Source organism: Myodes glareolus, chromosome 2, assembly GCF_982192425.1.
Source record: "Myodes glareolus chromosome 2, mMyoGla1.1, whole genome shotgun sequence".
Taxonomy (NCBI): domain Eukaryota; kingdom Metazoa; phylum Chordata; class Mammalia; order Rodentia; family Cricetidae; genus Myodes; species Myodes glareolus.
The window spans coordinates 70828676-70844449 of NC_142027.1; the positions used below are offsets into that span (position 1 = coordinate 70828676).

The following is a 15774-nucleotide window of genomic DNA, read 5'->3' on the forward strand; positions in this document are numbered from 1 at the left end:
GAGGAAGAATCTCATCAAGGTTAAGTAGCTCAGACTAGCCTCAGACTCCGGTTATTCTAAGTACTGGGATTACAGGTGTGTACCCCGTGGTCTGTGTTTTAAGGGATTACTGTACCTAAAAAATACTTATTGAATGTGTTACATACTTAATAGTAATTCCTAGCCAAAATTTTATTAGGATAACACTGAACCGGCCCTGTCTGATACCAGGTACACTGAGCAATTCTCTCTGATTGTTTTCTACTCTCTATGAGCTTGTCTGGGGTGAAAATTGAGTTAATGGACAGATTACTAAGAAAGAGATAGGGGAGAGATCATTAAGGATATTTGTAAAACACCACCATTTTTATTGCCAAGAAATTAAAGTTTGGTCAGGTGGTGGTGGTGCATGCCTTTAATCCCAGCACTCAGGAGGCAGAGGCAGGCGAATCTCTTGAGTTTGAGGCCATCCTGGTCTACAGTGTGAGCCTGGGAAGGCCAGGACTACACGGAGAAACCATGTCTAAAAAACAAAACAAAGTTTGTTGTTCAGACAGGGTCTTACTGTTTTGCAACTCTGACTGGCCTAGAGTTTACTATGTAAGCCAGATTGGCCTCGAATGATATTCACTGATATTCTTCTTTCAAATGCTGGGCTGAGATTAAAGTTGTGAGCTACCATACCTGGTATTATTAACATTTTTAAAAGATAAATCATTTTTTGATATTTTCATTCATTTCGTATAGTATGTATTGACATACCCATCCTCCTGCCTCCGTTGTCGTCTTCTCCCACTTGCACAGAACACTTTTTTCTCAACGAGCTTTTTTTTTTATGTTCTGTTTTTGATTTTTGGTATTATGCATTCAGTTTAATTAGGGTTGATTGGACAACTTACTAGTGACTATTCCACTGAAGAAATTTGCACTCCTCCCCAAGTAATGCTCAGATCCTGTGAGCCCCTTCTCTGTCCATGATGGAACGGTGATGGCCATATTTACTGCTGTGAGTTAGTGAGTGTGGCTGCTATGTGCAGAGGACAGCGTTTCACAACGTTCCCCCCATCTTTAGGTTCTTTTTTCCCCTGCCATTTACAATGATGTGAGCCTTGAAGGGAGTGATACAGATGTGGTGTTTAGGGTTGAGCTTTCAACAGTTACTTTTTCTACCAGTTATGAGTCTATTAACTGCAAAAGATGTATCTCTGTCCAAGATTGAGAGCAGCAACAGTCTATGGGTATAATAAACATAACTATTTGAAAGGTAGTTTGGACAAAACAAGAATAATAGGTTCGTTCCCCCCAGGGCCTGAGACTGAGGTTACAGGTCAAAACATGATTTTCCTCCTGTGGAATGGGCCCCAAATATGATCACAAAGTAGTTAGTTTTGTACATAACAGTCATGACCCTGTTGTACCTATGAGGATGTTTTGTCTGACAGGTTAGTATTGTAGTAAACAAAATTCATATCGGGGTAAGACTGTTGATAACTTCTCTCCAGTAGCACCTTCTGGCACTAGGAAAGTTCTCCACAGGGAGACAGTTTATAGCTGAGTTCCAACTTGATTTCTTCGTGTGTGGTGTCATCAGCAGTGGGGTTTTACCATCTAGTTGTGGTAGGCAGCCAAGATCTGTTTTTAAAGAAAGGCAACATTGTTTTCTTCTTGCAGTTATCTTCACCTGTTGTGTGGAGCTCAGCACCTATCAAGCCTCTGTAGAAATGGACAAAGAAGAAAGGAAGACTATCAACAAGGGTCAAGAAGATGAAATGGTAACTATCTTTCATAATTTCCTAAGGAGTAAAAAGATAAAATTAAAGAAAAACCAACATGGTTTGGGGTACAACCTATTGGTAGAGTGTTTGTCCATCTGATGTTCTGAGGCTCTTGGTTTGATCCCTAGTGAAACGCCTATTCATGACACATGCATATGAATTTTTGTATCCTGTGTGTGTGTGTGTGTGTGTGTGTGTGTGTGCGTGTGTGCATGTGCGCTTCTGCACACATATTTTGTTGGTTTTAGGCAAAGTCACCGTGAAGCCCTGGTTGAACTGAAATTTAACTCCATAGACCAGGCCAGCTTCAGTCTCATGAGTTCTACCTGCATGTGCCTTTCAAGTCCATGGATCAAAGGCACTTGCCTTTATACCTGGTTTGACTTGAGTTTTTTAATTTAAGTGGTGGTTTTTGTTGCTGTTAATATTAGTATTTGTTTTTGTTTTTTGAGGCAGGGTTTCTTTGTGTAGCCCTGACTGTCCTGGAACTCATGGTAGACCAGGCAGACTCAAACAGAGATCCACCTGCCTCTGCCTCCTAAGTCCTGGGGTTAAAGGAATGTGCCGCTGCCACCTGACTTGTTTATTTTTAAAATTTTAAAAATGTATGCTTTATTATTTTTGTGTGTACGTTAAGAACACACAAACGTGTTCTTACGTGTGTGCCATGGGGTGCATGTGGTAGAGGTCAGGAGTTTTCTGGGCTTTAGGGATGAGTTCAAGTCAGCAGGCATGTATGGTAAGAACATTTGTTCTGATACATCTTGCGGGCTCCCCAAGTAAAGGTTTCTATTTGTGGTTTGTAAAGTTGAAAAATCAGCTTAATTAAAGCAAAAAACTTCTAATTTTTTTTTTTGTCAGGTAAAATAGATGCCTTTAATCAAAGAATAAAGTTTTTTTTTCTTGCTGTAGCTCAAACTGGCCTCACAACCTCTCCTGGCTTAGTCTCCCAAGTGCTGAGATTATAGGCATGTATCACCACCATGTTAAGGAATAAGTTTTATTATATCTCGTTGCCATCAGATAAACAAATTTCCACTGCTTACTTGAAATGTATACTCATGAAGCCTTTGGCAGTTTGAGGTGTTTTATTTGGCAACCACTGTGGGTGGCAATTCAAGAATATTTAAAGTAATTTGCGTTAATAAAGTTGATCAGTTACAGTGGTATTGAAACAGCAAGTTACTTTAAAAAAAATCATCTAAATGTAATGTGCCTGGCATAATAATACATGCTTTGTAATCCTGAATGCAGGGGGCAGAGGCAGGAGGATCATAAGTTGGAGGCCAGCCTTGGGTGCATCACTTATCAGTGTGAGGCCCTGTGTCATGGCCAGCACTTTTAATGTCTGAGCCATCTCAACAATCTGAGATCCTTGTTTCCATTAGTCAGTGAATGTAGTGTCATAAAATACGACGGAAGTAAAAAAGGTTGGTGAAATCCTGACGAGTGTAGTTGACAGTAATGGAACACTGTTACAGTTTTCTGTAAGTCTGAAATGGTCGCAAAACAAAATCTTTAAAAAAAAAATGAAATGATAAAAGTTACAAGGAATGGAACTGAAGAGCTTGCTTCGTGGTTAAGAGCACTGGCTAGTCTTTTAGAGGACCCACGTTTGATTCTCTGTACCCACATGGAGACTTGGATCCATTTGTAATGCCACTTCTAGGGAACATCCAGAGCCCTTTCTGGTCTGAGGGCACTGCACACATATGGTTTACAGTCACATGGGCAAAACATTCATACACATAAAATATATGTGATTTTCTATGTATCTTTGAAACAAGTTTATCTGCCTCATTTTCTCATTAATCATATACACAGTTGAATTAGTAGCAAATAATTTATTAGACATAAATATAGAACATGGCCAACAAATTTTACTATTAAATTTAAAATTTTCAGTAAGTTTTACTGAAAATAACAGGTGATGTAGGAGGATCTTCTGTTTTGTGTTTTCATTGGTTAAATAAAACTACCTTGGTTTGATAGGGCAGAAAATTAGGGGGGCAGAACAGAATGCTGGGTAGAAGGCAGTGAGACAGACACCATGAAGCTCCAGCCCAAGATGGACGTAGGTTAGAATCCTCCCAGTAAGCCACAACCCCATGGTGATACACAGATTACTAGATATGGGTTAAAGCAAGATGTGAGAGTTAGCCAAGAAGAGGCTAAATATAATGGGCCAGGCAGTGTTTAAATGAATACTGATTCCGTGTAATTATTTCTGGTAAAGCTAGCCAGGTGGTGGGGACGCAGCCCACCGCTCCTTTTACTTCAAACAGGTAAATAATCAGTTGAGAAAATAAAATTTATATAAAAATACATATCTTGGAAATAAGTTCTAGTTTATCTGCCTTATCATTTGCTCATTAATCATGTGATTGCCATTTTTGTTCAGGAGATACATGGCTATAACTTATGCCACTGGAAGCTTGCCTTAGTTTCCATAGGAGTGATTTGTACTGGTGGTTTTCTCCTCCTCCTCCTCTATTGGATGCCTGAGTGGCGAGTGAAAGCCACATGCGTTAGAGCTGCAGTTAAAGACTGTGAAGTGGTGCTGCTCAGGACTACTGTAAGTCCATGCATGTATTTACTAGTAGCTGGTTGATTATTCAAGGGGTAAAATAATGTCTTTGTGTAAACTGTTCAGAATAAGTGACTGGGACATTTGAATGTTTAGTATTTCTCAGGTATGACTTTGATATGAATATTGTTGTGGTGATATGGCTAGAAACTCTTAAATAGGATGAGACTATCTTATAGCTCTTTGTGACCCAGGGAATTATTAGATGCTTAATTGTCTTTTAAGATCCTGCCCTTTAGAACTAGATAGTACTGACCACTCATTGACTAGGCCAGGTATTGACTGTATGTTATGTCTTAAACAATTTTTTTAGAACCCTATTTTATAAGAGGCTGTAATTGTTAAGTGAGTAAATTAAGACTTGAATTGTGAACTTTTGTGGAATCTATATACTTATGGTGTGCTAATAAATTTGATCATAAATTTTTCATGTTAAGTGAGTAGGAAATGATACTCTCTCAGCAAGAGACGACTAAATTTTTAAGTAATAGAATTTATGTAAAAGTACAGGCTGTTATTTAATGTGCATAACTTAATTACCTTTCTTCCTTTCTTCTAAGGATGAATTTAGAATGTGGTTTTGTGCAAAAATTCGCTTTCTTCCTATGGAAAATCAACCAAATTTTAATGCAAAATCTGTAGTTAATAAGGTTTCAAATGGCCATGCTGTTCATTTAACTGAGAATCTGACTGAAGAAAATAGATGCGAGATGAATAAATATTCACAGACTCAGTCCCAACAGGTACTGTGATGGAGTATTAAAGCTTTTTTGAAAAACCATAATGTTCTTTCTACATTATCAAAGGTAGATCATAATTTTGCATTTGCAAAATTGTACGTGAGCTAAAATTACATTCATTGTAAAATATCTGCCATTAAATAAAACTAAGTTTAGTAGAAAAAATGACATGTTATGAGAAGTGATGATAAACCTTGTGATGTAATATTTATGTGTGTTCTGCAGATGCGTTATTTCACCCACCATAGCATAAGATATTTCTGGAATGATACCATTCACAATTTTGATTTCTTAAAGTAAGTATTTTTCTTTTGCTTAGAATATATTATGAACATCTTGAAAATGCATTTTAAAAAAGCTATATTCTAATGTTACATAAATTCAGAGAGACTTATTCCATTACCTTTATTCATTTACTAAAGTGAGTTTCACCTGCAACTTGTACCTTTGAAAAATTTACATAAAATTTAGAAAGCTCGTGCTTGCCTATGATGCTAGCTGTCAGGGAGGCTGGGGGGCATGAAGAATTTTAGTATTCCTCACAGCTTAGGTTTTCTACTTGGTTTTTCTTGTTATTTTATTTTACTTTGCTTTGGGTGTGCACTGGGCTTAGGATTGAATCTGGCACTAACACATGCTAATAAGCAGTGAGTGACTGTAGCTCTGAGCCCCACCCCCCAACCCTAGAGCTTTAGCTTCCTTCCTATGTTGTTTGTTGCATTCATTTGTAATCAGAATCATGTAATACATAGTTAGAAAGCTTTACTGTCGTGATGAGAAAGAGCACTTTCAACTGTGTTACCTTTGATAGGACAAATTGCAATAATCCCTTATTTTGTTTTGTGTGTGTAAAACAAGGATCAAGAATATTTAAGATAATACTTGAAAATTTTACCTGAAATACTAAAGAATTAGAATGTTCTGTAATGGGCCTGATGGTTTTCTCATGCCTGGTTCTAAAGTTGAAGAGCCATTGCTTTAAGGAAAAATGCTGATGTCAAATGCTAATGTCCTGCAGTCTTGTTAAACACGGAACTGCTAGTCTGTCTTTGAACTGCATTCTGGAGAAGTCATCAGCTCTGATGGGAAGAATGTCTAATAATTGTTTGGTCTCTGCCAGCCACTGAAATTTGTAAAATTTAAACTTACCCTAATGATATCAACAAATTGTAGAGCTTAGCTTCCCTGTATGTAAAATATAGAGAATAAGGAGATTAATGTGTTTAATTCTCTTGCTTTAGAAATGTTTGGCTGGTATCAGTTAAAATAAGTAAAATTATGTTTTTTGGGGGGAAACCATCCTAGTTAGGATTGCTCTAGGTCTTAGACATTTATGGTCATAAATTCTATATTTGAAATGAGGTATGTAGTAGTATTTCAGGAAAGTATTTATATTGGTGCATTGTGGAAGAAAATGAATGGGATTTCTTAATTTAAAACTAAAAATATAAAGGAGAAACAGGATAAAAACCAAGTCTTGTTTAGAATTCTCACTAGTTATACTTTATCTGGAGTTTTATTAGTTTTATTGCTGACTCATAACCTTTGGAAACTGTTAAAGGATAATGCTACTATATGTACATTTGCTTACATAGTATTATTTAGAGCCATGACATACAGTGGATAACATTGCTGTGTTTGAGACTTATACCAATTCATTGTTTTATTTAAGACTTTGAGATTTTAAAATTCTCTTGATTTCTAATTTTGTTGTTAAGAATTTCTAAGAAGTTTGTAAGGAAGTTACAGTTTTAAAATCACACATATAGCAAAATGAGGCATTAATATGAATATTTTAAACTTTGTTTAAAGTAAAAACTTTGGATTTATTTAGGGGACTGGATGAAGGTGTTTCTTGTACATCAATTTATGAAAAGCATAGTGCAGGACTGACAAAGGGGATGCATGCCTACAGGTAACTTTATCCAACTAAAGTAGATCTGTTCTCAAAATTCCTAAATTTAGAAGTGTGTATATAGCCAACTCTCTACCATATAATGTAGGTACTTAAGCAAAACATGCTGTTAGTTGTGCCCTTACTGATATTTTGAGCAAAACTCCTTTAGTTTAAGAATTATAAGAATATTAAGCTAAAGTTAACTATCCTAAAGTTTTATTAATTCATTAATTCTAAGATGCAAAACTCATATTTTCTTGTCTCTGAAATGGAATGTTATTTAGTGTGTGGAGTGCCATCCTCAGTCACACATATTATAATGGAGTGTTCTGTAAATTAGCAGCACCTTGGATTTTCTGATATGGGAAGTGTAAGCATGAGCTTACATTTTTACATTTCCCACCAGTAAACTATAAACTGGAGCCATGCTTTTTTGTGTGTTATTGGTTAAAGTATAAAAATACCAGTGTATTGCATATTTTAGAGACAAATGTAGTTTTTTGATTGAATTGGAACTTTTTTACTATTGTAATGTGTTTTTCAATGTTTGAACAAAAAAGTCATTCAGACTTAACACTTTATAAACGGCTATAATTATAATAGCATACAAATCATTACAGGAGATTAAAATGAAGAACCTGTGGGTTTTAGAGGGACGAGGGATTGGGTAGAATTTACAGCCTTACTCAAGCTACACCCTACACCGAGGCACGCACCCTCCCCCACCTCCCCGGGTTTTTTGGGGGGGGCTTTTATTTATTTATTTTTTAAAAAATAATGACAAGGCCTCATAGTTAAGCCTGACTTCACTCAGTATGTAGTCAAGGATGGATGTCTTTGAACTCCTGGTCTTACATTTGCTTCCCAAGTGCTGGACTTCCAGGGAAGTTCCACACCATGCTTGGTTTATGCAGACCTTGGGAATTGAAGCCAGGGTCTTATGCATGAATGGAGCCACTCTGATAGTGGAGCAGCAGTATCCCCTGTCACTAAGCAACTTTAAGAAAGTGTTTTTCTGAAGGATTTCAAGTGTGCAGTGTTTTGAAATGAACTTTGTTAGTAAAATATTCTCCCTAGAGAAAAAAAGTAGAGTAAGATTCTTAAAAGTATTTAATTTCTTATAATAGTCGTAATTTAAATCTCAATACAGTTCGCTCTGTTTGGGGCTAGATAAGATGTCTCAGTGGTTAAGAGCACTTGCTCTCCCAGAGGACATGGATTTAGCTCCTAGCACCCACCTTGCTGCTTACAGCTAATTGTCTGTAATTACAGTTCCAGAGGATCCAATGTGCTGGATTGGATCCAATGTATTAGAGGATCCAATACCCTGGCCTCCGTGGGTATTGCATGCATGTGATGCATAGACACGGGTAGGCAAAATACCCATGAACATGAAATAAAAATGAAAATCTCCAAAGAAAAAATGTCAAGAAGAGAACTTTAGTTAGTTGTGGTGGCTTACACCTATAGTCTCAGGATTTGGGAAGCTGAGACAGAAGGATTTCCATGAGTTTGAAGGCAGCCTGATCTATATAGTAATTTTCAGGACAGCTTAGACATAGCAAAATGAGTCTTTTGCTTACATGATTATTGACTAATGAGAAAGGTACTTGTCATAGTAAAAATGAGACTCAAAATGATGTAAACTGATAAAAGTTTGGTTACCATTATTGACTGCTTTGATTTAAATAGCATAGATAGCTTTTTAAATTTTGTTTTGTTTATTTTTTTTTTCAAGACAGGGTTGTTCTGTGTGTTCCTTACTGTCTTGGAACTCGCTCTGTAGACCAGGCTGGCCTCAAACTCACAGAGATCTGTGTGCCTCTGCTTCCCAAGTGCTGAGATTAAAGGTATGTGCCAGAACTACACAGGAGTTATTTTTTATTTTTTAAAGTAGAGAACTTTAGTCATGGAACATAAGATTTTAAAAGCAAAACTCTAAGAACAGTTGGCTTTACTTATATCTAACAAATTCTTTTCCTAAATCATATTACTAATACAGTTACTGTATTTTTCTGTCATAGAAAGTTGATTTATGGAGTAAATGAAATTGCTGTGAAAGTGCCTTCTGTTTTTAAGCTTCTAATTAAAGAGGTAAGACTCTGTGTAACTAATAGTATGTGTTCCTGTCAACTGGAGAGAGTCCCGTGTAAGGACCCAGTCTTGGTTTTCTGCTTAACTTTGCTTCATATTTTACTTGGAAAGTTAAGATGGAAAAAATTGTTGTCTGGTAGATAAATATTTATAATGTATATAATTTTGTGTTTTTATTATAGATTTCTTTTTGTGTGTGTGTTTCTATCACAAATCTTGTCTTACAGGTGTATATATAGCCTCTCATTCCCTTTGGTCTTTTTCTCATTTCATGTGGTGTAGTATTGGAAATGAAGGGAACTGTTCTTGCAGTGAGGGTTCATTTATAACTGCCTTAGCTGTGTGAATAAAGGATTATGACTATGTAAAAGAAGTTAGTAACTGTCTACCCCAGGAAGACTTGCCAGTCTTTTGTTCTGGTTTTTGGCTGTAGATGGGTATTTTACTAGAAATATGAGTAGCCATTTGATGCTGCTTGCAAAAATAGTTTAGTGTACTGACTAAAAAAAAATATAGGATCAAAAAGAAAAAAGTTCCTGATGGTGGTGGTGCACACCATTAATCCCAGCACTCGGGAGACAGGCAGGTGGATCTTACTACTATTAGTATCTTATTAGTAGCTGTCTTTGATTTTTTTTTTAAAGAAAACATTTCTACCTGCAACTTGTTTATGGATAAAGTTGGAATAATTTCTTAATATTTAATTTAGGTTTGAAGTAAAATGGTACTACATACATGAACGTGCTTAGAAAGGTACAAAGCAGCAGTTATAAAAGACATTGGGAGGGAATTAAGGGAGATGAAATACCATTTTATAAAGTTCACCACCAGGGCTTTCTAGTCTTACTTGTATTTGAGAATAAATACTGAGACGTTTTCTTTGAGATAACAAAGCAATTTCCCCATTATCACATATTTATCTTCTCTTTGTATGTCAGTGAACTTTTGAAATATAAGTAAATTTCTCTTTGGAGTTCATTAAAAGCAAACATTTGTTCTGTTTGATTAAAAGTTTTGTTTTAGCTCAGAGCACAAAAGTTATTACAAATAAATTAGCTTTAATCAAAAATATAATGCAGAATAGCTAAATTCATACAGGTTAACTTTTTCTAGTTGAATCTGTATTTCCCTTGGTGTGAATCTAAATGAATGCAAATAATTTAAGCTTATTGACTCAATTTTTAGTATTTAGTGGGAAGCAAGAATACAGAGCCCATTCTATAAGTATCTGGTTGTCTATATCTCTAGTGAAATGGTGAAGAGGTAAAGAATCTACATGTTCATACATAACGTTATCCCATTTATGGCTGTTGATGTATCCTTTTTGTTGTTTTTAGGTTCTCAACCCATTTTACATTTTCCAGCTGTTCAGTGTTATCCTGTGGAGCATTGATGAATACTATTACTATGCTCTAGCCATTGTGATCATGTCCATAGTATCTATTATAAGCTCACTATATTCCATTAGGAAGGTAAGTAAGAATTTCTTACATCTTTCAGGAATATATTTGCATTCTATAGTAACTTGTAAGTTTTGTAGAATGCATAGTACTTGGTATAGAGTACATTTAATGTAGTATTTCCATAAGTATACATACAAACTTTCTTTATTTTTGTTTGTTCATTTAGACAAGGTAGCTGAGAGGTCCAGGGAGCCAGATCAAAGCCATGACAGGTTTCTAATAGTCCCTGGCAGGGACGTGTTTGATTTACTGAAGGTGACTGGAGCTGAGCAAGCAGTTCTCCGGAAACTACAGCTCAGGGTCAATCAGTTAGCAGGTGCTCCACAGCCTTCTTTTGGCTCAGCACATGACCATAGCTTCTTTATAGCTAAAGATAGCTTTCTCTGCCCTGCTGCTAAAATGTCCTTAACCACTAGAGCCATCCACAGTACAATCAGCACCCCCAGATTAATTTCTCCTCCCTGGAATTCCCCTAATCTGTCATAAAAAGGGGCCTGCGAACCTCTTGGGTGGTCGCTATGTGCTAACCCCAAAATGTTGGCAGTTTTTTATTTATAAACACTCTTGCTTATTGCATACGTAACTGTTGGTCTTTTATGGGCTTCTTGCAGACCCTATCAGTAACTTGGGTAGCCTTTAACTAACCAGTCTTCCTACTTTATTCTTGGTCTTGGAGTGTGTGCGTGTGCGTGTGCGTGTGCGCGCTAACCAGTCTTCCTACTTTACACTTGGTCTTGGACTGTGTGTGTGTGTGTGTGTGTGTGTGTGTATGTGTACACCGGTGTTTTGTCTGAATTTATGTCAGTGCACCTCAAGTGTCTGGTGCCTGCAAAGGCCCGAGGAGATTATTGGATCTTCTGGGTGTAGAGTTTCAGATGATTGTGAGCCGCTGTGTGGGTGGTGTGAATCAACCTGGGTCTTCTATAATCGTTGGTTGAACTCTTAATCATTGGGCCATCTCTTCAACCCTGGCTTTTTTCTTGTTTTTTTTTTTTTTCCTTTGGGTCAGAGGGGAGAATCAAACACTTTATTGTTTTTGTGGTACTAGAATTTGAATTTAAGAGTGCAAATGCTCACAAAGATACACTCTTAGATGTTTTTAGAATCATATTACCACATGATCACTCAGAAGCTATAGGCGTCTGTATTTGCTTATTAAAGATTGAAGTGTTGACAAGATAATTCGTATGTTCTCAAGACTGCCTCCTTTAAAGTGTATCTTTGAGCTAAAACAGTAATTCTTAAATTTCTAACTTTTGGGTATGTGCATGGATATGTTCACATGTAAGTGAGTGCAGTTGTGCCTGGCAGCCTCGTTTTGATCCTGGATATCTTCTTGGATTGTTTTCTGCCCTACTCACTGAGGCATGGTTTCAGTTGAACCCAGAGCTCACTTACTGAACTAGTTCAGCTAGCCAAATTGCTCTAGGAATCCTCTGTCTTTGCCTTTTGAGTGCTGAAATTATAGGCAGCTGCCATGCACATTTAGCTTTCATATGGGTGCTCAGAACTGAACTTGAGCAGTGTCTTAGTTAGGGTTTCTATTGCTGTGAGACACACCATGACCATGGCAACTCTTAGAAAGGAAAACATTTAGTTGGGGCTGACTTACAATTAAGCAGTTTAGTTCATTGTCATGGCAGGAAGCACGGTGGCATGCAGACAGACATTGTAATAGAGAGGTAGCTGAGAGTTCTACATCTGGATCAACCGGCAACAGAACAGAGTGACACTGGGCATGGCTTGAGCATTTGAAACCCCAAAGGTCACACCTCCCAATAGTGCCACTGCGTGGACCTATGGGGGCCATTTCATTCAAGCCACCAGAAGTAGCCAGCAAGTAGCCATCGAGTCATCTCCCTATCCCATGAGTTTTGACCTTTTATATAGGCAGAACAGTAAAAAAATGATCACAGTAATTGAGCTTTCATTTATTTTTTCAAGTATCTCGAGGAAGAGATTTGTTTGTATATTGTTTATTTCTTTTTTCTTTCAGCAATATGTTATGTTACATGATATGGTGGCAACTCACAGTACCGTGAGAGTTTCAGTTTGTAGAGTAAATGAAGGTAAGTACATCAGAGGAGGGTTGAAAGAGTAAATGAACACACAACATGTAATTAAATACTTGTGTAAAGTAAGATCATTTTATGTGTTTATACATATTTTTAAATTGCATTTAATTGTATGTATGTACAGTGGCACATGTATGGAGATCAGAAGACAACCCCATGACACTCCCTGCTCTTTTTCCCACGTGGGTCCTGGGATTGAACTAAGGTCATTAGGGTTGGTGGCAAGCACCTTTACTCTTTTCCACTTCACCAGCCCTATTATTTCTTCTTCTCCCTTCCTCTCTTCCTTCTTCAGTTTGAAAATACCCTTTTAGATTCCCAGATTTGTGGCCAGCTTGTTCCTTTCTATAACATTGTACAGTGTAGAGGCTCTTTGCTAAGTTCTAGGACATGATAAACAACAAAGTGTGGTGAGTACTTTGAAAGCAGGGACTTCTTAACACTAGAGTGCTGTGCTTTTAGGTACTCAGGGTGGGTTTTTTAAAGTCGAAGAAAGCCAAATTAAAGACAGGTGAGGACCAAGCCATGGTGGCACACATGCCTTTAATCTTAGCACTCGGGAGGCAGAGGCAGGTGGATCGCTGTGAGTTTGAGGCCAGCCTGGTCTACAAGAGCTAGTTCCAAAGCTACAAAGCTACAGAGAAACCCTGTCTCAAAAAACGAGGAAAAGAAAATTGGTGAGGAGTCTAAGATGAGGACGAGAGAATAATAAGCACCCAGGGGCCTGAAGTTAAGACTGTATTCTTCTAAGACCTGGAATTCAACAAGGTATGTGCTGAAAGTAGGTGACGGGTTCTAAGGGATTTGGTTGCCTCCAAAGGCTGAAAAGCTAACAAATGGCTTTAAGCAGATCTCATCCTGTTTGTCTTTCAGAGAAAACAGTAATTCTGGCTCCCATGTTTATAGTGGGAACAATACTAAAGGCATCACCCAGATAAAGAACAGGGTTGTAGAGTTAATAAGAAAGGATATGGGTTTGAAATGTGGGCCTTGAACAAGATTGGAAGTGAAGTCTCAAGAGATGTATGCAGTTGGGTAGTATTGTTACATGGGACAAAGTAAAAAGGAAACAATGATTGTGAGGAGAATGATTGGGATATATAAGCTGTCTGAGATGTTGAAGTGAAGGATAACATAACACCATGGTCTTTGGAGGCAGTAGCCACTTTCATTTCTCCAGAATTCAAAATCAGTCTTTTTTTATATTCTCCACATTCCTCTCCCCCCAGGCTCCTCCCCCTTTCTTTTGAGTTAGGATTGTTAAATTAGCAACCCTGGCCTCCTTAGCTGGGTTTACAGGTATGAGCTCTACCTTCAGACCCATTTTCTTGACTGTCTCTAAGTGATGCAGTTTTCGTACCTTGCTTCCTTCCTGGTCACTTCTGTCTCTAGAATCTCCCACACTTGCTGCCTTCTTATTTTTGGTAGGATTATTTTAAAATGGTTCGTGTGTGTGTGTGTGTGTGTGTGTTGTTTCTACATTATAGCAGCACAGGTTGGCCTAGACCTTGTTATGTACCGGGGATGACCTTGAAATTCTGCTCTTGCTGCTACAAGCTCTAGAACTGCAAGGCACCACAATAGTTTTGGAACTTTTTTAGTGAAAAGCCACCACACCCAGCTTGAAGGTTTTTAAGTCCACATGTACAGAGACCTGAGAGAGAGAGAGGGTCTTCTTGCCAGGCTGGCTTCAAATTCATGATCTTCTTGCTTTTCAAGCAAGCCTTCCAAATGCTGGGATTTCAATGCCTGATTTAAATTCTCAAGAAAATAATGAATTAAGTGTTACTATATATTTAATAATTCTTCTTGATATATTTTTTAATAATTTAAGAGACTAAAACATTGAAGAGGTGAGACATAAATAATTGCATTAAGAAAAGAATATCTTTGAAAAGAAAATATGGTAAATTTTTCATGTTTTCTTTAGTTGCTGTGTAATACTAGAAATTTGAATTCATTTTGCCTGTTTCAGTCAAATTTCCTGTGTGGAATTATGCTTGTATTTTAAGATGGCAGATTGACCGGAGCATGAAGGTGTGATGAGGATGTTCACCTGTGCTTAGTCAGCTTGTTGTTAAGAGACAAGCCAAATGACATATTTTGATACCTGGTGCCTATGTAGGCCAGGAGAGGCTGTCAGCGTCCCTAGAACTGGAGTTACAGATTGTTGTAATCCTTCATGTGGGTGCTGGGAATTGCATTAAGATGTCTTGGCAAAAGAGCCAATGTTTTTAACCCCCGAGTCATCTCTCCAGTCTTGATGCATTGCTAATGTAATCCTGTTTGTTGAGACTTCATGTGCTATACTTTAGGTATTAACACACGATATCAGTAGCTTACTGAGAGCAGGAGACTTTTGGATAGGTCGTTTATTTGCTGTAATTTTATTCCAAATTAAAGAATAATTTCTTCTTATTTTTCAAATTCAGAAATAGAAGAAATCTTTTCTACAGACCTTGTGCCTGGAGATGTCATGATCATTCCATTAAATGGGACAGTCATGCCTTGTGATGCAGTACTTATTAATGGTACTTGCATTGTAAATGAAAGCATGCTAACAGGTAAATGGGGTCACCAATATCTTGCTTATTGTTTATGATAGTATTAATGTCACGTAGTTTAAACTTCTTAAATCATACCATTTCTATCATTTACTCATAAATGTATTTGATAGTGATTGCGTGTGCAAGAAGACTACATTCTATGCTAAAAAACTAATACTAAATCACTCTTCTGGTAGTAACCATATTTCTGGACCTGTTTCTTGCTGCTCTTTGGACATAGAGAAATGTATGATAGTAAGGGAAGAGGAGAGAAGTCCTTTTCTATAGAGATTGCAGTGAATTTGCTTCTGTATTCATTATTCATTTTTTTTTATGTTCTTTAACTGGGAAGAAGTAGACTTTATAACTACTGGAAATTCACAATTTAGAAATAGATCTTTCTGCCTTTTAAATTGTGAATTTTTAAATTATAATCTGGCTAGAAATTGTTTCCTGTGTATTTTGAGGCTTAAAACACACAATCTCAAATAAATTTCTACACTCTGGCTGTTTTTGAAGAAATGCTTTTCAAAATTAAAGGACAAAAAGAACCAAATATTACCTATTTTTCTTTCTTTTGCCCAAATTTTGTTATAGTGGTATGTTTCTGTCTATATT

At 37.1% G+C, this 15774-nt stretch overlaps 1 protein-coding gene across 7 annotated transcripts in view; it reads left to right on the forward strand.

Annotated features, from left to right (window-relative positions):
- The window catches only part of Atp13a3 (ATPase 13A3), an 84171-nt gene that overhangs the window by 23946 nt on the left and 44451 nt on the right, over window positions 1–15774 (forward strand). For 5 of the 7 annotated variants that reach the window (XM_048453957.3, XM_048453961.3, XM_048453959.3 and 2 more), the window contains exons 3-11: window positions 1651–1751; window positions 4156–4329; window positions 4902–5084; window positions 5307–5377; window positions 6916–6996; window positions 9003–9072; window positions 10410–10544; window positions 12532–12604; window positions 15043–15174. In XM_048453957.3, coding sequence (XP_048309914.1) covers window positions 1701–1751; window positions 4156–4329; window positions 4902–5084; window positions 5307–5377; window positions 6916–6996; window positions 9003–9072; window positions 10410–10544; window positions 12532–12604; window positions 15043–15174 — 970 coding nt within the window. In that variant the 5' untranslated portion in view covers window positions 1651–1700. The remainder of the gene's footprint in view (window positions 1–1650; window positions 1752–4155; window positions 4330–4901; window positions 5085–5306; window positions 5378–6915; window positions 6997–9002; window positions 9073–10409; window positions 10545–12531; window positions 12605–15042; window positions 15175–15774) is intronic. The other 2 variants (XM_048453960.3, XM_048453962.3) reach the window with 1 other exon arrangement.